This window comes from Hemitrygon akajei, chromosome 7, assembly GCF_048418815.1.
Source record: "Hemitrygon akajei chromosome 7, sHemAka1.3, whole genome shotgun sequence".
Classification (NCBI taxonomy): domain Eukaryota; kingdom Metazoa; phylum Chordata; class Chondrichthyes; order Myliobatiformes; family Dasyatidae; genus Hemitrygon; species Hemitrygon akajei.
This window is the reverse complement of record NC_133130.1, coordinates 88983238-89007754: the sequence shown is the minus strand read 5'-3', so window position 1 is coordinate 89007754 and position 24517 is coordinate 88983238. Positions and strand designations below refer to the sequence as shown.

The 24517-nt window shown below is 37.9% G+C and overlaps 1 protein-coding gene across 2 annotated transcripts in view; it reads left to right on the top strand.

The window, feature by feature from the left end:
• cfap61 (cilia and flagella associated protein 61) overlaps nt 1–24517 on the top strand; it is a 167985-nt gene that overhangs the window by 116056 nt on the left and 27412 nt on the right. For both annotated transcript variants that reach the window (XM_073051386.1, XM_073051384.1), the window contains 2 exons: nt 9128–9455; nt 17983–18074. In XM_073051386.1, the coding sequence (XP_072907487.1) occupies nt 9128–9455; nt 17983–18074 (420 nt within the window). The remainder of the gene's footprint in view (nt 1–9127; nt 9456–17982; nt 18075–24517) is intronic.

The following is a 24517-nucleotide window of genomic DNA, read 5'->3' as shown; positions in this document are numbered from 1 at the left end:
TTTGAAAGTACTCGATAAAAGGTCCCCAGACCTTATGGAACTTTAGATCCGAATTAAGAACTGAATAATGAATTTTTTTGAGGTCCAAGCAGGCCATAATGCCGTTAAGCCATTGCGCATGAGTGGGCGGGGCAACATCTCTCCATCTAAGGAGGATCAAGCGTCTAGCCAGGAGAGAGGCAAAGGATAGTATTCGGCATTTGGTCGGACCCAGACATAAATCTGTCTCGCCCCAAAAACTGAACAGAGCAATTAAGGGGTTAGGTTCTAGGTGCTGATTCAGAATACCCGATAATGTAGTAAAGACATCTTTCCAGAATTTCTCCAAGCTAGGACAGAGCCAGTACATATGGATGAGAGAGGCCACGCCCCTCTTGCATTTATCACAGAGCGGACTAATGCCAGGGTAGAATCGAGATAGTTTAGATTTAGACATATGGGCTCTATGAACAATCTTAAACTGTAAAAGGCAATGGCGAGCACAAAGAGAGGTTGAGTTAACCGATTTGAGAACTGAGTCCCAGCTCTCCTCGGATAAGGAGATATTTAAATCCTGCTCTCAGGCCATTTTAATTTTATCCACAGGGGCTCGTCATAAGGCTGCTAGTTTATCTCAGATAATTGATATTAAACCTTTACCTAGTGGATTAATGGAAAGAAATAGGTCCATAGCATTTTTCGCAGGCATTTCAGGAAAGTTAGGAATTAAAGGAGCAATAAAGTGTCGGATTTGGAGATATCTGAAAAAGTGAGCGTTAGGCAGGTTGAACTTAACAGAGAGCTGCTGAAAAGAAGCGAAGCGATTATCAATGAAAAGATCTTCAAAATGTCTAATGCCCTTCCTATACCAAACATGGAATGCTGAATCGTACGTAGTAGGTAAAAAAAGGTGATTATGTGCGACAGGGCTAGAAACGGAAAACCCCTGGAAACCATAGCATTTCCTAAACTGAGCCCATATACGCAAAGTGTGTCTAACAAGAGGATTAGCTATTGATCTGGGCAGACTGCTAGGGAGTGCAGAGCCAAGAAGTGCAGATATAGATAATTCTTTAGTGGAGCTCAACTCCATTGCCACCCAGTTAGGGCACTCGGGTTGGCCATGGAAGAAAGACCAGAAGGTAGCACAACGTATATTAGCTGCCCAATAATATAAGTGAAAGTTAGGTAAAGCCATGCCACCCTCTTTTTTAGATTTTTGGAGGTGGATTTTATTAATTCTAGAGTGCTTATTCTGCCACAGATATGACAAAATAATAGAGTCTAAGGAATCAAAAAAAGATTTAGCAATAAAAATTGGGATAGATTGAAATAAGTATAAAAATTTGGGGAGAACATACATTTTAACAACATTAATACGACCTACCAAAGACATAGATAGAGGTGACCATTGTACCAGACTCTGTTTTATAGCATATGAAAGATTGACAAAGTTTTCACGAAAAAGATCTTTAAACTTCCTTGTGACTGTAATTCCAAGATAAGTAAATTGATTACGGACTACTTTAAAAGGGAGATCACGAAATATTAGTTCTTGTGCTTCTTTATTAATTGGGAAAAGTTCACTCTTATGTAAATTAAGTTTATAGCCAGAGATCTGGCTAAACTGGTCAAGAAGTGAAAACATTAGAGGTAAGAATGTAGACGGATTTGAGAGAAAGAGTAATAAGTCATTAGTATAGAGAGAAACTTTATGCTCAACACCCCCTCTCCAAATCCCGGTCAATTCAGGACAGTTTCGAAATGCTATCGCCAGAGGTTCTATAGCCAAATCAAAGAGAAAGGGACTTAAGGGGCATTCCTGACGGGTGCCACGTTTGAGATTAAATACTTGGGATTTCTGAAAATTAGTTAAAACAGAAGCAGTAGGACACAGGTACAGCAATTGGATCCAAGAGATGAAACTTTGGCTGAGGTCAAATTTTTCTAAGACTGCAAAAAGGTAGTTCCACTCTATACAATCAAATGCTTTCTCCGCATCGAGGGAAATAACACATTCAGGAGTCCCAGTTGGAGCTGAGTATAAAATATTAAATAGATGCCGAATGTTAAAAAAAGGGAGACGGTCTTTAATAAAGCCTGTTTGGTCATCAGAGATAATGGAGGGAATAACGGTTTCTAATCTATGAGCCAACACTTTAGCTAAGATCTTTACATCAACATTGAGCAGAGAGATCGGCCTGTACAAGGAACACTCTGTTGGGTCTTGGCCCTTTTTTAAAAGAAGAATAATAGATGCCTCATTGAAAGAGGGTGGCAATTTGCCGTAATTAAACGAGTCAGATAATACTGAAAGTAACTGAGGAGAAAGAAGTGAAGAAAATGATTTATAAAATTCTACAGGGAACCCATCAGGTCCAGGAGATTTCCCTGAGGACAGTGCAGAAATTGCAAAAGAGGATTTCTTCTGATGATATAGGCGCATTGAGTTTGGCTTTGAAATCAAATGAGAGTGAGGGGATATTCAGATTCTGTAAAAATTGATCAACAGAGATATTGTTATTCAGAGATTCAGAGGAATAAAGCCGAGAATAAAACATTTTAAATGCGTCATTAATTTCTAAATGATCCGATGTAAAGTCTCCATTCTCCTTCCGGATCTTTGTAATATGTTGTTTGGCTTTGGAACACCTCAGCTGATTGGCTAGGAATTTACCAGACTTATCCCCATGAATGTAAAAGCGACTCTTGCTTTCGAGAAGTTGGCGTTCGACAGGTTGAGTGGACAGAAGGTTAAATTTAGTTTGGAGTTCAACGCGCTTCTTGTATAATTCAGGGTTCTTAGTTTGGGCATATATTTGATCCAAATCTTTAATCTGGTTAATGAGGTCTGATCGATCTGCACGGGATCTTCTGTTGAGATTTGCTGTGTAAGAGATTATTTGACCCCTCAGATATGCTTTCATGGCATCCCAGACAATCTGGGATGGCACTTCAGGTGATGTATTAGTGTTAAAATAAAAGGTTATCTGATCCTTAATAAATTTTACAAAATCATCATCCGATAATAAAGTTGAATCAAACTGCCAGTGATTATTCCTCTGAGGGAGACCAGGAAAGTTCAGAGAGAGGGTAATTGGGGCATGGTCAGAAATCAGTATACTCTGATAGTCACAAGAGTGGGCAAATGGGATAAGTTGGTTATCGAGTAAGAAATAGGCAATTCTAGTGAAGGTATGGTGAACGTGAGAAAAAAGAGTAATCTCTCTCCGTAGGATGGAGGAAACGCCATAGAATGACGAATAAACTTAAACTAAACTAAAGAGCCAACTAAATGATATACGAATAAAAGAATTTAAAGGAAGAATGAAAAGAAAAAACATCAGATCTGTGAGAGGTAGAGTATTGTAATTATCGGAAATCTGAAACAAAAAGGTTGAAAAATACCAACAGATCAGGCAGTATCTGTAGAGAGGAAAAACTATAGCAATTTTGATTAAAATCTGTTTTTCTCCCCATAATATTTATCTGTTGGATGTTTCCAACATTTTCTTTTGGATATGATTTTCAACCAATGGTGTATCCCACCCCCAAAACCACGTTAGTTTCAGTATGCTTCTTTTTATTAATTCCCTCTCTAACTGCTTTAATTAGCTTTGAAAGCATTGTGTCACCTTGCACTCAGTGGCCATTTTATTAGATACTCTTGTACATCTGCTCATTAATGCAAGTATCTAATCAGCCAATCATGTGGCAGCAACTCAATGCATAAAAACATGAAGACGTGGTCAAACGGTTCAGTTGCTGTTCAGACCAAATATCAGAATGGGTAAGGAATGTGATTAAGTGACTTTGACCATGGAATTTGACAATGCCCCTCCTCCCCTTCTTACCCCATCCCTGACATATTTAGTTGTTTGTTTTTTTCTCTCTCTCTGCTCATCACTCTGCCTGTTCTCCATCTCCCTCTGGTGCTCCCCTCCCCCTTTCTTTCTCCCTCAGCCTCCCCTCCCATGATCCTTTCCCTTCTCTAGCACTGTATCCCTTTTGCCATTCACCTTTCCAGCTCTTAACTTCATCCCACCCCCTCTGGTCTTCTCCTATCATTTTGCATTTCCCCCTCCCCCTCCTACTTCAAATCTCTTAGTATCCTTCTTTTCAGTTAGTCCTGACGAAGGGTCCCAGCCCGAAACATCGACAGTGCTTCTCCTATAGATGCTGCCTGGCCTGCTGTGTTCCACCAGCATTTTGTGTGTGTTGTTCGAATTTCCAGCATCTGCAGATTTCCTCGTGTTTGACCATGGAATGATTGTTGGTGCATGATGGGGTGGTTTGACTATCTCAGACTGCTGAGTTCCTGGGATTTTCGCATTCTACAGTGTCTAGAGTCAAAGAACAGTACATCATAGAAACATCCACACTTGCGATGATAGGTCATTCCACAATCTCACCACCCTCTGAGTGAAGAAGTCCCCCCTCATATTCATTTTAAACATTTCAACCTTAGTCCATGACCTCTGTCGTCTCACCCAACCTTAGCAAAGTCTACTAGCATTTACCCTATACCCCTCATTATTTTGTATACCTCTATCAAATCTCCCCTCAATCTTCTACATTCTGGGGAATAAAGTCTTTAACTATTCAACCTTTTACTATAACTCAGGTCCTCAAATTCTAGAAACATCCTTGTAAATTTTCTCTGCATTCTTTCCATCTTAGTTACATCTTTCCTACAGGTAGGTGATCAAAACTGCAGACAATGCTCAAAATTAGGCCTCACCAACATATTTTAGAATTTCGACATTACATACCAACCCTGTACTCAATACAGGTCTGCAATCCCTTAGCCGAAATTCTGAAATCCAAAAAGCTCCGAAAACCGAAATCTTTTTTGCCAACAGCTGACATCACTCAGGTGTGACATGGCAGCACTAGCAAGAGGCCGCCAGATGTCAGTTGTGGCTCAGTGCTCGTACTGGTTACAGGTGCATTTACTGTTCGCTGATATTTTGTGTTCACTGTTGTACTTTGATTTATGAAGGCCAATGTAGCAAAAGCTTTCTTTACGACTCTATCTACCTGTGACGCAGCTTTCAAGAAATTATGCATCTGTATTCCAGATTCTTCTGTTCAACTGCACTCCTCAGAATCCTACTGTTCACTATGTAAGACCTACCCTGGTTGGTCCACACAAAGTGCAACACCTCATACTTGTCTACATTATGCTCCATCTGTCATTTTTTTAAGTCCTTTTTTCCCAGCTGGTCCAGATCCCAAAGCAAGCTTTGATAGTATTCCTTGCTGACCACTACACTCCCAATCTTGGTGTCTTCCGCAAATTTGCTGATCTAGTTTTCCATATTACCATCCCGAACATTGATATAGATGACAAACAACAATGGACCCAGCGAGTGAGGAGGAGGAGCCCAAGGAGGTAGCAGCATGGAGTGAGAGGGTAACATTGGGCAGAGGGGGTACAGTACAGGAGCAGGAACCAAGCAGAACCATGGAGCTGAAGACATCGCCCTCAGCCTCTCTTGACGGCAGGAGATCACTAAAGAGCTACGGAGCAGTGGAAGAAACCAAGTGGAGTAGGTTGACCGTGGGAAAAGAATCCACCAAGTTTATTTGATCCCAACCTCTGCTCTGACCTCCTTCCCGGAGATAGTTACAATGGGAATAATCATGGAGAATACAGATCGGTGCCGTGAAAACATTGTGGGAATCCCGAAATGGCTTTCCTGTGTAACGAATGGACTACACCCAAAGCTCAGATCTGTTTTTGTTCACTGCAATGTAAACAAAATGCAATTAAAATTCTTTAGTTTAAAAAAAACAATGGACCCAGCTCTGATCCCTGCAGCATGCTACTAGTCACAGGCCTCTGGTCAGAGAGGCAGCATCTACAACCACTCTCTGGCTTCTTCCTTGAAGCGAATGTCTAATCCAATTTACTACTTTATCTTAAATGGCCAGCAACTGAATCTTTTTGACCAACGTCCCATGTGTACATTGTCAAAAGCCTTACTGAAGTCCATGTAGACAACTTTCCTGGTAGCTTCCTTGAAAAACTCTTAAGACTGGTTAGACATGACTTACCACATCAACAGCATGTAGATTACTGCTCTTTTTGAAACTACAACTTGACTTTTTAATCTTTTTCTCTTCCCTGAGCTGTCCGTTTATTTTTGTCTGCCTGACATGCGATTTGCTTGTCCTACTTTGTTGCATTTGCTTCAAGTTTCACTTTTAAACCTGCATTGGCCTGGTATGTGTGAGCCCCTGCCATAACAGTAACACAATTTGTTTAGCCATGCAGATTTCTATTTAAACGTTGTAATTTTATTCATGCTCACTGTCAATCCTGACTCCTACTCAATTGATCTATGTCTGCTGTTTCCACTGATACAGCGATTCCAACTGCTCTTTGAAATACACATTATGCTTCAGTTAGGAGCCATTTTTAAATGTTTTCTTGTAAGATTCCTAAAACTATACAATTTCTCACCGCATCATTAAGCCCATCACTAAACTGGCAATACATGGACAATCTCTTCAATTTAGCTACATAAGCTGAAATGGATTTCCCTTCCTTTTGATTCTACTTATGAAACCTAAAGTATTTTTACAATCAACAATGGTTTTGGTTCTAAATGTTCCTACATTACTTTCATGATATCAGCAAAGCTAATATAGGCTGATTTGTTGGAGCAGTTAAACTTCTACATAAACTATATGCTTTTTACGAATTGCACCCAGCAAAATGTGCGCTGGTTTCTTATCAGCTATACCATTTGCTTTAAATACTGCTCAATTCATTTAGTATACATTAGCCAGTTATCTGTTGTGCAATCAAATGTGACTATCTTTCTGATGTAGCCAGAAAGTATTTCTGCTTTATTTATTTATTTATTATTATAATCGCCTGGTATTCACTGTTTACGAACCCATGAATTTCATCCATTTTTATGTCTGTTTTTTTTTAACTCCACCATCTTTTTCTCCCTCTTCCGAAATAAAAAGTGCAGAATGTTTTATTCTAACTTGAATGTCTTGCTGTGCTTCAACAGGTAGGCAGTTGGCTCAGGTTCGTTTACAACTTACTCATTGCAACAATTATGTTTTGTAACTCCGAGATATAAAACTAATTGAAAGAAACAACACAGGAGCCAGGAATAACTCATGTTCATGTAGTTTTACTTCATTGAGGCGTGCACATAATGAGGTGGCATAATTATATGTGCCATTAACGTACTTTTACATATAGCCCATAATGAATTCTGCAAACTACAACGAGTGCTTAATCAAACAATATATTTACCATATTACTCAAGTATTAATGAAATATTAAATACACAGCCCCTATGGCCAATGCCTCTCCTCTCTAAAGCCTTGATGAACGGCAGCCTCAATCACTCACTCCAACACTAGCCCAGTTACTTCTTTTGAGTATTCGCTTTGTTTAAACTCTTACCCCCCCCCCCCCCCACAATCCGATGACTCCTTGGGACTGTGGCGCACAATATGTGTCAATTGGCCCCACTTCTTTAAAACTCCCTCTCCCTCTACGCTATCTGATGACTCCTCGGGAATGTGGTACACAGAATTTACGGAGTTTGCAGAGAATGGTGTGAAAAAAATAAAAAATATCCAGTGAGCAGCAGTTCTGTGGGTGAAAACGCCTTGTTAATGAGAGAGGTCAAAGGAGAAAGTCCAAACTGGTTCAAGCTGATAGGAAGGTGACAGTATCTCAAATAACCACATGTTACAACAGTGGTGTGCAGAAGAGCATCTTTGCGTGCACAACATGTCGAACCTTGAAGTGGATGGACTACATCAGCAGAAGACCACACTGGGTTCCACTTCCATATCTAATAATCTGGCCACTGAGTATATCTCCACCCTACCAAGGATAATCCCTTTGCAATTGAAGGACACAATTTCTCCACCTCCCCAACACCCCCTCCCCCACTGCTAACTCTGCAAAGTAGAACAAGCTTCTTTTCTCATTTCTATAGTTGTGATCGAGAGCCATTGACCTGCAGTATTAATTCTCTCATTCTTGCCCTCTCTCCCATTCTCTCTCTTTCCACTGCTATATGATCTGTTAAGAATTTCCAACTCTTTGTGTTTATATCAGATTTCCAGGATCTGCAGTTCTTCGATCTTAAAGTTATATTCTTCCTTGGACAAGGGAACAAAGTATATTCCAGCTGGAACCTTATCAGGGCTCTATAGAGTTATAATGAGTGATTTTAATTTTCACATAAATTGGGAGAAGCACTATTAGCTGCGGCAGTGAATTTTCAAGTTGTATTTTGGAAGATTTATTGGATCAAGGTGTTATAGAACTGATAACAGGCCATTTACTGAGAAATAGTAGTTAATAATCTGTGCTTTCTGTTTCTGTTTCCATAATATCATAATGTATTTTGTATTCATCTATGCAAATAATTAATAAAATATTGAAGAAGAAAAAAATCTGTGCTTTCAAATTGTAATCATAATATCTGTGAATTTAATAATAGTTTGAGAAAGAGGGACTTTCAAAATCATAATGTGTGTTATAAATAATATAAATTTTGAATGATAAGTGAATTGGAAAAAGATAGTTGGAGAATAGTCAATGTATAAACCCTAGAGATCAGTAGCAGGAAGTACTTTTTACATTATAACACGTGTATTCTAAAATCCAAATGTGTAGCTCACGAAATGCATGGAGTCAAATCACAGGAAATCAGTGAAATTTAGGTAAACATCAAATTAAATCATTGAAGGCTTGTAGAAAGGTTTAAAAAAAAGATATCTAATGGAATGTTAATGTCCTTCTCAAAGGGTGTCCAAAGCATATTGAAGCTGAAAATTGGTAAGCTATATTTTAGTTTGTTATATGTAGATATTTAGTAAGCTATTTAAAGAAAAAAGACTATATTTCAGTTTTACAGACCCAAGGCAAGGTTAGAGGGGAAAAAATAATCTTGAAGGGAGCACAGTAGTCATTATGATGTTTGCTGATTTTTGTCCTGGACTGTGATTGTCAATGATGAAAATTTCAATGCAGCTATAAACTGAAAATCCAATCTGAATACACTATATTCTCATAAACTGCAGTAGGTTAAAGCTGGAATGTTGGATTAGTAGAGTATAGAGAAGTGTCTTAGTTTAACATGTTTTTGTGTTTTTACAGGCTTTCTTTAACTTTGACAAGAAGAAAGTGGATTATGATGCCTTCAAGGCCATAAATAAAGCCTGCCTCGTCTTCGATGGGAAACTAGTAATTGACTCTACTTTTCATACCAATGACATAACAATTAGAGCTGCAGGACCACTTACCAAATACTCTCGTCGTTATCATGCTGACCAGTGGTCTCATGAAAATTTTAATTCAAAGGAAATTGGATTTCAGTTAGCTGCACTCATGTTGCATCTCTTTGATCCAACTCTGGAACAAATGACTTGGCCACCAGCAGAGCTAGATCTCCTTGTTCCCACTTACATTGGATGCAAAGTCAGAGGTATGTTGCTGAAATATATTTGAACTTGTAGTCAAAGAGTCTGTAAATCATTTGTAATAAATTTGCCCAGAATTTGCAACCACCATCACTCACCACTGGTAAACTAACAAACCCTGTGCTCATGACAGGAAGTTGTGGCCTGATATCATTTCAAGCCTTGCTCATGAACATTGATAGGGGTTTCTGTGATTTAGTAGGGTCTTGATTGGTTGGAGGCTGGGGGGTGCTGAACAAGGCCCGAAACATCAACTGTTTATTCATTTCCGTAGATGCTGCCTGACTTGCTGAGTTCAGCCAGCATTTTGTGTATGTTTCCTGGATTTCCAGTCTCTGCAGATTTTCTCATGTTTGTGACTGGATGTAAGCTGGGTGTATGAATACTAGGATTTTTTATTATAGAGGTCAAAAGTATCTTAATAAATTAAATTTTAATGACTTTTTTAAAAAGCAAAAACACTAAAATGCATAAACATGTAAACACTTTAAGACCTCTGCAAATGTTTACAGCCTGTTAAATAGGTACCAGGTTCAATCTGATTCAGGACATTTGTATGAATGTCACCGTAAATGGAAGGAAATTGCTGCAAAACCCTTACCCACTCTGGATTCCATGATGAGAGGTAACCCTGCTTCTCCTGTTGAATAATTCCAGCAGCTTCTTGTTTTTCATAATTTAGGACTGAAGACTAAAGGATTGAAATCACTATATTACTAACTGATTCTCATGGAAAATATAATCTGTGAATTGAACATGTGACTGAGGTTGTGTGAGAAAAGGGACTCAATTTTAATTGGGCACTGGCAAAAGTATTGGCGAACAACAACTCTACCACTGGATAGGGCTCTACTTGGACTTGATTAGGAGGATTGTTCCTAACAAAGAATGAGTACGGCAGTCATTGGAACATTAAACCAGAAGAGGAAGGGACATGTTGAATGAGCTTAGGTGAAAGATGTAATATAAATAATAGTACTTATAGTACTTAAAGGAATCAAAGGAAAGTGGCTATAGAATCTATGCAGCCTGGTGACAGTCAGAAATTGTATGAGTAAAATTTTGTATGAACTTAAGTTTGGTTAAACCTTGGATGCTTAAGGTCTTCTGTGATGAACCTTTCTGTGCTCTCTCCAAGATAGACCCTTCTCCCTGTCTATGGTATTTTCTGAAACCTATGATTCTTCTCTGTTATCCAGCAAGAGGGGTTTGATGTAGACAAATTAATTAAATTAAATTAACAAATATGAATAGAAATTAAGCCTGAAAGTCTGAAATATGATGGCGGTGCAAGGAAGGTTCAGTATTAATTGAGATCTGTGAATAGAAGTGAGGCTGCAGAATGATTTGGACTAAAATATAGTTCAAATATGATTAGCCCTTCACACAGCACAATTTCAGGGAAGTTGCAATAACCATTGGTTGTTCAGTGAGTAAATCATGCCAAAAGGCTAAAACCCAAAGTTAAAATACTGTTGAAGTCAGTGGGAAGAATTCCATACTAAAACAATGTCACTGCCATCAACAATTCTGATGAACAGCCATGGGTTGTGTTTCCTTTGTAGCACTAAGAGGACTAGAAATGATCATAATTTTGTACTTTTTTTCTGGATTTGGTCTTTCACAGATAGACAGCACTGTTTTCCTTTCAATGCAGTGAGAACTATACTGAGGAGTATAAGTGGCAAAAAGAATGAAATGATGAAAGATGACAATTTTATTGATTTTATTCAGGGTATTGTTTTGCAATCACGTTAACTGTAATCAGCAAAGGAACAAGATGCATTAGTTTTGATAATGAGCAAAAAACCAAATTTTCTGATCATTTATCTAAGAGTAATCATTATATACTATAGAACCATAGAACATTACAGCACAGAAACAGGCCTTTTGGCCCTTCTTGGCTGTGCCAAACCATTTTTCTGCCTAATCCCACTGACCTGCACCTGGCCCATATCCCTCCATACACCTCTCATCCATGTACCTGTCCAAGTTATTCTTAAATGTTAAAAGTGAGCCTGCATTTACCACTTCATCTAGCAGTTCATTCCACACTCCCACCACTCTCTGTGTGAAGAAGCCCCCCCCCCCATGTTCCCTTTAAACTTTTTCCCCTTCACCCTTAACCCATGTCCTCTGGTTTTTTTCTCTCCTAGCCTCAGTGGAAAAAGCCTGTTTGCATTAACTATCTATACCCATCATAATTTTATATACTTATATCAAGTCTCTCCCCATTCTTCTATGCTCCAGGGAATAAAGTCATAACCTATTCAACCTTTCTCTGTAACTCAGTTTCTCAAGTCCCAGCAATATCCTTGTAAACCTTCTCTGCACTCTTTCAACCTTACTAATATCCTTCCTGTAATACGGTGACCAAAACTGCACACAATACTCCAAATTCAGCCTCACCAATGCCTTATAAAACCTCACCATAACATTCCAACTTTCAAACTCAATACTTTGATTTATAAAGGCCAGTGTACCAAAAGCTCTCTTTATGACCCTATCTACCTGTGGTGCCACTTTTAAGGAATTTTGTATCTGTATTCCCAGATCCCTCTGTTCTACTGCACTCCTCAGTGCCCTACCATTTTCCTTGTATGTTCTACCTTGGTTTGTCCTTCCAAAGTGCAATACCTCACACTTGTCTGTATTAAACTCCATTTGCCATTTTTCCGCCCGTTCTTCCAGCTGGTCCAAATCCCTCTGCAAGCTTTGAAAACCTTCCTCATTGTCCACTACACCTCCAATCTTTGTATCATCAGCAAATTTGCTGACCCAATTTACCACATTATCATCCAGATCATTGATATAGATGACAAATAACAATGGACCCAGCACTGATCCCTGTGGCACACCACTAGTCACAGTCCTACACTCAGAGAAGCAATCATCCACTACCACTCTCTGACTTCTCCCATTGAGTCAATGTCTAATCCAATTTACTACCTCACCATGTATACCTAGCGACTGAATCTTCCTAACTAACCTCCCGTGCGGGACCTTGTCAAAGGCCTTACTGAAGTCCATGTAGACAACATCCACTGCCTTCCCTTAATCCACTTTCCTTGTCACCTCCTCGAAAAACTCTAATAGATTTGTTAAACATGACCTATCACGCACAAGTCCATGTTGACTCTCCCTAATAAATCCCTGTCTATCCAAATACTTGTAGATCCCATCTCTTAGTACTCCTTCTAATAATTTACCTATTATCAATGTCAAACTTACCGATCTATAATTTCCTGGATCACTTTGAGAGCCTTTTTTAAACAATGGAACATGAGCTATCCTCCAATCCTCTGGCACCTCACCCATAGATACATTTAAATATATCTGCCAGGGCCCCTGCAATTTCAACACTAGTCTCCTTCAAGGTCTGAGGGAATACCCTGTCAGGTCCTGGGGATTTATCTACTCTGATTTGCTTCAAGGTAGCAAGCACCTCTTCCTCTTCAATCTGTACAGGTTCCATGACCTCACTACTTGTTTGCCTCATTTCCATTGACTCCGTGCCAGTTTCCTTAGTAAATATGGATGCAAAAAACCCATTTAAGATCTCCCCCATTTCTTTTGGTTCCATACATAGCTGACCACTCTGATCTTCAAGAGGACCAATTTTATCCCTTTACTATCCTTTTGCTCTTAATACACCTGTAGAAGCTCTTTGGGTTATCTTTCACCTTGACTGCCAAAGCAACCTCATGTCTTCTTTAAGCCCTCCTGATTTCTTTCTTAAGTATTTTTTGCACTTTTTATACTCCTCAAGCACCTTATTTGCTCCCTGTTTCTTATACATGTCATTCATCTCTCTTCTTCTTTATCAGAGTTCCAATATCCCTTGAGAACCAAGGTTCCTTATTCCTATTCACTTTGCCTTTAATCCTGACAGGAACATATAAGCTCTGCATTCTCAAAATTTCTCCTTTGAAGGCCTCCTACTTACCAATTACATCCTTGCCAGAGAACAACCTGTCCCAATCCACGCTTTTTAGATCCTTTCTCTCTTCTTCAAATTTGGCCTTTTTCCAGTTTAGAACCTCAACCCAAGGACCAGATCTATCTTTATCCATGATCAAGTTGAAACTAATGGTGGTGTGATCACTGGAACCAAAGTGTTTCCCTGCACACACTTCCGTCACTTGTCCTAACTCGTTTCCTAATAGTAGATCTAATATTGCATCCTCTCTAGTTGGTACTTCTATATATTGATTTAGAAAACTTTCCTGAACACATTTTACAAACTCTAACCCATCTAGACCTTTAACAGTATGTGAGTCCCAATCAATATGTGGAAAATTAAAATCCCCTGCTATCACATGTTTATGTTTCCTGCAGTTGTCTGCTATCTCTCTGCAGATTTGCTCCTCCAATTCTTGCTGACTAATACAACCCCATTAATGCTTTGAAAGGAAGCTCTCTAAGTACGCAGAACTGGTCAGCAACTGCCAGCAGGCTGGATGGAGAGCGAGGTGTCTCCCAGTGGAAGTTGGTTGTAGGGGATTTGCAGTCCTTTCCTTAGCCAGAGCCTACAGCAATTTGGGCATCGAGGGAGAGAGGAAGAGGAGAGCCATCCGCAATACCACCGATGCGGCAGAGAAGGCCTCAAGATGGCTGTGGCTCAAGAGAGAGGAGCCATGGAGTCATGTGTAGCTAGCCATCTGGGCACAAGCGGGGTCTGATCAGCCCCGGCTGGGTCACCTGGAGAAGGGCGTATGATGTTGAAAGACCTGGAACATCCGATGATTCCAGGAACATCACTGATGATGTGTCCAGAGGCATCAATAGATTTATGCACACAGCATAAAAGTTAAAAGAAAAGTTAAAGAAGGTACAGTAGGTTACATTCCCTGAATTTAGAATGGCTTTAGGGTTGGTTTGATGGAGGTATTCAAGGTACTAATGGGAACTGTGTAAACAGAGGGGAACTATGGTACAGTCAAACAGTTAGATCCAAATCTTTCAAGAGTGATGTTTCGAAACATTTCCTGATGCAAAGGGAAGCAGATGTTTTAAAGTCTTCTCCAGATATGATTGTTGACTCTGGGTTGATGGTTATTATTAAATCTGAAATAGATATTTATTAACCAAATGTTCCAAGGTTATGGTATATGGTATATGTTAGACTGGAAATAACCTTATTATATGGCAGAACAAACTAAAATATATAAAATATCCTGGCTCCATTCCTAAATGCATATGAACCATTCAAATTTCATGCAGAAGACCATTAGTTCATGTTGCTAGTAAATTGTTGTATAGTTCCTTTAAATTGTTATTTACAGAAAATGGTTTGCATTCAAGATGGATATGGTTTTGCAGGTGTGCACAGTTGTAACATTGTGCCATATGCACAGTAGAGGCAATAATCTTGCTCCACGTAGAAAGTGGACTTCCTAGACAGATATACCATCTTAGGCCATGCCTTCAATTTTCGTAGAAATGGCATAAAAGTTCTTTTGCTAATAGGTTGGGCCTGCTAAGCATCTTTTCTTATTTGTACTTCATTATAAATCTTTTCCGCACATAGATTAGTAAATGGTTTATTTTGCCAAAAGTCTATTGTTTAACTTGTAGACAACTGGTGGTGAGTGTTTACATGTTATTTGTTTAAGAACATTTTGGAGTAAGAATCTAACGTTGTATCAGCTGAAATTCCATTATATATTTTAAAAAAACAGGATAAAGACAAACTTTCTGATCGACCTTGACTAATTTACAAACAGTAATGATAATTAAGTGAAGTTCCAGGGACTTTTTTTGTGCCAAATCACCATATTTTTGGACCTTTCTTGTGTTTTTTCCTATGCTTTTACTTGCCAATTATACTTGAATTAGGGAGAATTACAAAGCAAATGATTTTATAGTTGCTACTGGGTGAAGTAAAGGAGTATTATGTCCAGTTAAATAGTTATAGCCAGTTGGAAAATTTCACCAAATTTATTGCTAAGCGACTTGAATTGTAGTAATTAAAGTTCTTTCTTCATATTAATCTGTAATCATGGCATTGGTTAACACTTCAAGCTGCTTGCTGGAAATGCAATTACTTATGTCATTTCTGTAGTCAACATGCTACATCTGGTCATCTCACTCAATATAACACCTCATTAACATCTTATTCCAGTCACACAGGCTTTTCTCCATCACCTATATAGCAATAATCTTGCTTCATTCCTATGCCTTATTTCTAGTAAATGTTTGACACCTTTGAACAGGGTATCATATTAAAATTGGCCGAGCATGCATCTGCTGAGCCTAGTGAAATTTAAATTTGCTGCAGATGAATCCTAGTTAAAAAGGAAGCAGAATATGGTAATACTACTGCAAATTAAATGATTGTGTTACACAGGCTGCACAGATTTCATTGGAATCAAGCCTTATTGTTCTGCTCTAAGCCCTTTTTAATCTTAGCTTCCTAGCATTAAAAATGTATCTGGCATTTAAAAGCAAGTGAGTTAAAATGGGAAATCACAAAGCTCTGCTGTGTTGTGTGGAGACCAAAGAAGAAACTAGCATCTGTCTTCATTGAGAATTTGAGCATAATCGGTCCTTAATATAATGATCACCATCAATGTACTTGAGTCTCAAATCATGACCATTTTATTAGAAATATTTTTTCAAAATGTTTTATTATATTATTTTTAAAGTGTTAGTTATTTTTGTACCAAAGTTCAAAAAGTTTAATATAACTTTATTTTAGAATATATATTCTTGTGGTGTGAAGCACATATTCAAAATGCTAATGTCATCTAAATGTTAATTTTCATTACAGTATCCTTACTATACAAGTTCCTTAAGTGTTTTAAGATCACACTCATTTGACAGAAACTATTTGCTTTATCAAAAAGTACCTCTTGGAAAACTAAAAAGCCCAGAAAAAAAAAGGCCAGAAATTAATTTGCTAACTCAGACTTGTATTGGCCTCAGCAATCAGCACTGAAGTGATGATACTAACTGCTGACCTGGAAGGAAGCTGTCCACAAAGATTTAGTTACCTATTCTGACGTTAGATACCAGTTGTAAAGATCATTGATGCTCAGCAACAATATTAACTTCCAGCAGATTGAACAGGCAATCACATTGAAGATAAGAATTTTTAAAAAAGCAAGAATAAAGATTGGAACATAAAATAGATTAAGACAGTAACTACGCTATCACAGACTTTAAAAAAAACACCAAATTGTGAAATAAACATGAGAAAAATGGTGATCAACACCTATAAAGTTGAATATTTCATGCAGCATTTTTGTTTATTACAATCTTAATTTCAGAATTGAGCAGAATATTTTAAGAGTTTTATAGTATTAATAGATCATAAATGCATGAAAATCTTGACAGTTCACTTAATTTCAAAGATTATGTTCAAGAATTTGCTAAATAATACATATTTGGGAAGAACATAAGTACTAATTGTGGCTTCTGGATTCCCACATTTACAGAGATCGCTATCATGTTCTTAGAGCAATGAAAGCATATGCTGTCAGTTTGTGGGAAAAGATTAAGTTTTTCTACTAAAGTGTATATGATTTATAAAAATAATGCATCCAACTTAAGATTGCTGGTTATAAATTGCTCATTAACTCTCTTTTAAGCCAATTTCTCTAGAACTATTTTTCCCTACCTATCTCTCCCTTAACTTGTATTTTACTGGTAAACCCCTTGCTAAAAGAATCAGCTACTACCACCCCAGATCCTTATGCAGAATGCAATATCTCCACTGAAGTGCATACTAATGAGATAAACAATTAGATAAACACAATATGTTCTTCTTGCATTGAATGCAGTGCTTGAAAATATACCTTTCATGATAATTTTTTATATAATTCAGTAAAGCATAGTGAATACGTTTCCATTGGAAATTAAACAAAAGTGCAATCTTTTCAAGCTTTGTTACTAAATCAAGTTCCAGTATGGAGCATATTCACAGAAGCACCATGACAGCTGTGATCCTGCTGGTAGTACACAGCAGGGAAGAAGCATGAGATTGTTAAAATAAATCCCTCTTAGAATAATTTCTCATTTTCAGCTTCATACAGCAGACCTTAAAAACGCATTATTTTTCTGTGATACTTGTTTTTGACAGTTTTTTTTTATTCAAAGGTGAGATTCTCCCTTTAGCTTATAGTCACTATGGGTCTCTTGCCAATCGCAGTCATGAGGACAGGTGGGTGACTTGCTCCAGGCCTCTGCAGTTTTGGGCTGTGACAGCAGCTGGGAAGTGCCTGAATGTTATCTTGGGTTAGGTTTCTCTCCAATTTCTCCCCCATTCTTTTGGGAATTGCCTGGATCAGTTCATCTAATATATACCCCCTACCCAGTACCTTGCCTGAATTGCCACAATAACATTATTGAGAACAGGAACTTGAGATCAAATCCAAATGCTACCATACCACATTTGTTTAAATCAAAATGCTATAAAATTCAGTATAAAATTATTCATTATGATTTAAATATTATCTTCTGTTTTAATTTTCATTTTCCTACTATTTGAAAAAAGTCAATTAAGTTGTGTTTGTCCTTATTTTAACACAGAATGTAATCTGCCAGGAGAATACCATTACCTGCATATTTCTAAACCAGGATTAATGAGTTGTCAGGATAGGCAGAAGGAAAAACCGGAGTATGTAAGTATTAATTACTAGATAGGAACATTGATTTTATTTGCTGGTGGGCTACAAAGCACCTCAACAAATTTGAAAATTAAATAATCTAGATTAAAAGTGGTTCAATCTGACATTTTTGATCCAATTAAATGCATCTTCATGCAGAGAACATTCATGGATTTGTAGATTTACAGTAAAGAGGCCATTCAATGCTTAGGACCTGTTCCAGCTCAACATAAGATCGGTCTACTTAATTCTAACATCCTGACCTTTCCCTTATCACAAAAAACAAGAATAGGACTAACCCTTCAAGTCCCTTGAGCTTGCTTGCCCACTCACATTTATGGCTAATCTGCACACTGACTTTGTCAGAAAGTCCTTCCTCATTTCTCACCAGAATGGCCTGGCTCTAATTTTAACCATTATTTGCTCTGGATTTCTTTTTACTCTTTTTTCCATATGCCCTATCATTTCTTGCTGAAATTTTATAAAGCTCAAGAAAGCAAGCCCTTTATCTTTTTATACACGAGATGAAATGAGTCTCACTTTTATTACTTCACCTTATAGTTCAATCCTTGAAGCCTACCTTTAAAAAGGTTAATCCAACATTTTACAGTACTTTATTCTAGTTGTAGTCTAACAGGATTTATTTATTTATTTTTTAAAAATCTATTGCTAAACTTTCTCTTGTGTATGATAGATTTATAGTTATAAATGTTAACAAACCATTAGGCTTTAAGATGATTTCTTTGTAACAGACAACTACATACATGTACAAAGGCCCCCAAATCCCTCTACCAACTTTTCAGTTTAAATTATACTCATATGTAATTTTAGTCCAAATTTATGACTTCACGCTTAACTGTATGAAAATCCATCTCTCAGAATCCATACATTTTTTTTGGTGAACGTATGAACAGACTCAATATGAACAAAGCTGTAAATTATCCAATAAAAAGTGTATCAGAAGATTACTAAGTATATGAAGCAGTTAATCCTCTATATTTTATGTATTTAACAGTTTACCTCAGTTATAATTCTTTAATTTTTCACTGAGAGACAACTCAAAACAAATTGTAAATCATTGCCACAGTGGAATATTCAGGTGACTTCAATCCTGTTTCTGCAAGAGTGTGAAAACGCATGCAGGAATTATTACAATAGTATAATCTCGGCCTGGAGACTAAGCTGGACAATAGTAGATCTGTTAATATACCGTAATTTTATAAATGAAAGGAAGACTAAATTAAACTGCATGTTGATAGTCTTTGAAGAAATATAGAGTTATGTTTTATATTGTCACAATTCTCTGTAGGTTATAGAAATCCTACTAAGGTCACGTCCTCAGTTGTTGGCACTAACCAGCCAACATATTTTGTGGCACATTGGTGGTTAAAATTATCCAGTAAGGAAGTTGGCTTAGCCAAAAACAGCATGAAATGTCATCCAGAAATTCTAATCATATTTTGTTGAATCTAATGATAGATTGCTATTATATTGGGAGATTTATTAAGAACGCAACCTCTGATGCTGAACCAAATAATTTCTAACACTGTTTTGCAGGAAACATAGTCTGCAGGTGGAGAAAAGACTGACATTTTTTTTCTAGTAATGCTAATTGACTTGCTCATGTGAAACTGATCTCTCACAGCCATAAGGTTCATCACCTTTAGCACTCTCAGAGGCAGTTCACATTGTACTTCCATTCCCATAAAGATGAGCATCTGCTATTTTGTAATAGCCATTTCCACGTTTGTGTTTAATAAGTACATATCTTCATTCATCAGTTAAGGAAATACAAAATTAATTTGTATTTTTAGTGTTAAAATACCAATTATACCGAATTCCAAAAGATAAAAGTTGTATTATCTATAATTTCATGTTAAGTAAATTCTTTTGTCATGCACAGTTATAAATAAACTATTTCCAAAGCTCCATTGCCTTAAAACAATGTACAATTAATTCTACTATTATGACTTGACTTTATAATAAAAAGCTGTGTACATGATATCCTTAGAAATCATGTATATTTTAACAAAACACTATAACAGACATGATTAAATATACAATATAATGATATTATGGTGCGTTGGGATAATCAATAGGTTGTGTGATATCATGTTGCAGTTAGGCTCTATTTTTTCTACATTTCATTAAAAAAAATACCTTGAGGCCTATTGTCGATTGCAAACACAGGGGTCTGATTTGTCACCATTAATGCTCAGACTTTCTGATATTACTTCATATTAATTAGGCAACAACATGAAATCAATTAATAATGACAAAAGAACAAAACTGACAATAAAGGCAGATTTCCAATATACAGACAACAAAGAAAATGGTGTCCAAAGAGAATACAGAGAGGTTAGAAAAGTTTTTAAAAAATCAATGCGGTAAGTGGAGCTGGAGAAGTTTAATTATTAAGGAATGTATAAAGTATTGGTATTCCACTGTACCCAAAATAAATAGAATTGGAATTAGTTTATTATTGCTACATGTACTGAGATACTGTGAAAAACTTGCCTTGACACCGTTCATGATATAATACATTGAGGTATAACAAGGTAAAATAATAACAGCAGGTAGAATAAAATGCACAGGTAAAGTGCAGTGCAGGTAAACAATAAGGTGCAAGGTCACAACAAGGTAGATTTTATGGTCAGTGGTAGACATCTTAATGTAAATAGCACAAGACAAGGCAACAAATAAAATGCTGAAAGAACTCTGGGTCAGACAGCATCTGTGAAGTGAAATAAACAGTCGATATTTCAGGTCAATACCCTTCAAATGGGTCACACTTCTGCCAACCCCCTCCCCTCCCCCCCAATAAAGGGTCCTCATCTGACATGTCGACATTGCATTTCCTTCCACAGATGCTGCCTGACCCACTGAGTTCTTCCAGCATTTTGATTATTGCTCCTGTCTCCAATAAGCATCACTTAAAGATAAACAAAATAAATCACCAGAAAGACAGGAATGTTAAACAATTATTTTGCTTTAGTGCTTAATGGGGAGATGAATTGGGTAGTCATGCCTTTAGAAGGATATTTTAAACTACCTAAAAGAAAAGTGCAGGAGATTGTTGATGAAGCAGGAATGGAGATTGTGAAGATGCTTTCATCTTTCCAAGGTGTAGCTGCAAAAAACTTTGCTTAACTCATTCTTCATACCAGATTCCCAGCGAGACAAATTAGAATCACTAGAAGAGTTGAAAGTGATGCTCCTGGTTAACAAGAGAAGGCAAGTAAAAATCCTAAAATGATTGTGTATGATAGCCCTAATGTTATAGCAAAAAGCCCACTGCCCATACTAAAACCTGTGGTCATCAAATGTATCTCAACAAAATCTAAAAGATCCAGCAGTCCTGGAGTCAACAGACGAGGCCTAAAAGCTGTGCCAATACTTTGAATGGACACAATGACAGACTTCTACAGAGGTACTCATGAAAGAATCCTGATAAGTAGTATTATGGTAATTATACGGCAGTTTGAATGCATGGGAATGCTAGAAGGTTAGAGTGTAGTGAACTCTACCCAATAATTCATGGCACATTCCTCTCCACCACTGGTGGTATCTACAGGTACTGCTGCCATAAGAAAACACAACATCAAAGATCCCCACCATCTGGTTCATGCCATTTCCTCACAGCTACTGTCAGGCAGCAGCTACAGAAGCCTAAGTGCCACACCACCAGATTCAACAACAACTATTCTCTTCAATCAATCAATTTTTGAACCAACCAGCAAAACTCTAATCACTACAATTTAGAAACATTATGATCCCTTTGCACTAGAATGGACATTTTTGTTCTAATTGTGTTCTTTCATGTTGGGGGGGGGAGTGTTTAATTTCTGTTTCTCATGTAAAAATTGCTTATATGTTGCAATGTGCCTGAGAACTGATGCAAGTAATCTTTTCATTGCATTTAAGTGTACATGTATGTACTTGTGCACATGAGAAATAAATTTGACTTGTCACGGGTGGGTGGGACAGAACAAGTCCTGCCCACAAAAGAAAACTCCATAAAGGTATTTTTTAATGGAAAAATAGCAAAAGAATAAAAAAACAAAAATACAACTAATTGCAGACATTGAATGAATTATAGAGATAAAACTAATGTTTGAATTTTACCCTTTTTTAATCCCTGCAATCCCATTTGAAATCCACAGATCAAGCTTAATGCAGGATCCAGGAAATGTCAGTGGGATCTTGCTCTGCTACTGGATGCAGGATAATCTGGTGGCAGTATAAAGCCAGGAAATGGCCAGTAGGTCAGGTACTTGCTCATGAAAAGGCAAAAGAAATTATGTAACATTCACAAAACGCTGGAGGAACTCAAGAGGGAAGGGTAAGGGGGAATTACCAGAAGTTGGAGAAATCGATGTTCCTACCATCAGATTGGAGACTACCCAAATTAAGTACGTAGCGTTGCTCCTCCAACCTCAGTGCCCTCAGCTTGGCAGTAGATCAGATCGTGGACCAACATGTCAGAATGGGAAGGGGGAGGAGGATTGAAATTAAAATGGTTGGCCACCAGGAAATCCTGCTATTTGCAGATGTACGAAAGTGCTCAACAAAGCGGTCGCCACCCCCCCCCCCCCCCATCTAAGTTGGGTCTCAAAAATGTAGAGGCGGACACATCAGGAGTACTGGATACAGTAGGTGACCCCAACAAAGTTGCAGGTGAAGTGTAGCCTCACCTGGAAAGACTACTGGGGCCCTGAAATGAAGGTGAGGGAGAAGGTGAATGGACAAGTGTACCACTTCCTTCCACTTGCAGGGATAAATACCGGGAGGGAGATTAGTGGGGAGGGATGAATGGACAAGGGAATCATGGATGGAGCAATCCCTATGGAAAGTGTAGAGTGGAGGAGAGGTAAAGATGTGAGTAGTGGTAAGGTCCTGTTGAAGATGGCAGAAGTTACAGGTTGGAGTAGTCACACCTCATCTTCCATCTGGGAAGCCTCTAACCTGATGGCATAAATATTGATTTCTCCAGCTTCTGGTAATTTTTTTCTTTCCCCATTCCTTCTTTTCTATTCCCTACTCTGGGCCTCTTCTTACCTCTTCTCTTCTCATCATTTGCCAATCATCTCCTCCTGGTGACCATCCTCTTTCCCTTTCTCCCATGGTCCATTCTCCTCTCCTATCAGATTTCTTCTCCAACCCTTTACATTTCTACCTATCACCACCCAACTTCTTACTTCCTCCCCCTCCTCACCCACCTGGCTTCACCTATCATCTTCAAACTTGCCTTTCCTCTCACCTTCCTTCCTGGCTCCCTCCCCTTTCCTTTCCAGTCCTGATGAAGTACCCCCACCCAAAGTGTCAACTGTTTATTCATTTCTCTAGATGCTGCTGCCTGATTTGCTAAGCTTCTCCAGCATTTTGTGTGCATTGCTGTGGATTTCCAGCATCTGATGTTAAAGAAATAATGTATATAACTCTAATGCAGTCTACCACATTAGTTGTGATATACTTTTTTTCTAGAAATTCCCTCCCTCTCATAACAAGTAGCACAGATGCAGCAGAAATCCGACAAATGCCCATCAACTTTGATAGTGCCAGATTGTGAAGGGTGCCATGGGAGATCTTGAGCAGTTGCAGAGCTTTTGGATGAGAGTGCAGACCATCATCTTGAGAGCAGAGCTTATAGAATCAGTGGACTATCATGTGAATGAGGAATCAGGGTTTACAGCTTGGGAAATGCACTTACAAAAGATACACAGACATCAGTCAAACACTTCCCTGAACCTACTGTGCCTTTTTAAGAGATTACACCTGGCCATGTACCTTGATAGCTTTTCTGTCTGATCCTCTTGTTTCTTGGAAGAACAACAGACTTTTTAACATAGAGGCTCATAGTCTTCTTAGAAGCTTTTGTCAATTGAGAAAGATTATTCACATCTACCCCAATCTCCAAAAATTCCTCTTACCTTTGATAAAGGTGAAAGTGGGAAGGGTAGCTTTGGTTTTGAAATTTAAAGCTCTTTCTGAGCTGTCCCAATGCTTTCTCAATGGTAAGGTGACCCATAATGAACACTGAAAGTAGAATCAAGTATATCTTTAGTTATCAGAGAGATCCAGCATTATACCGTAAATCATAGACAGGAAAAAACCCTATGCAACACAACAAAGACAATCCCCGTACAAGTCAAGACCATGTGATCTTCTTAGATAAACAGAAAAATAAAAACCAAGGCAATTTAGAAAAAAAAACTAAAAATTTCCTCACAATCCACCCAACAAACAAAACCAGTCCTATCAATCATTGTAACCCAAAAAGTTTGAAACAGACCCTACATACCTTTTGGAAGAGATTACTTTTACTCCACCTATATATTCATCTAGACTCTTGCTTAAGACAATTTTCCAACACGCATGAGCTTATTTTAAAAGTTCACTATGTTTTGCAAAAAGCTCCACCACAATATAGTTAACCAAGATTGATTGTATCCAATCTA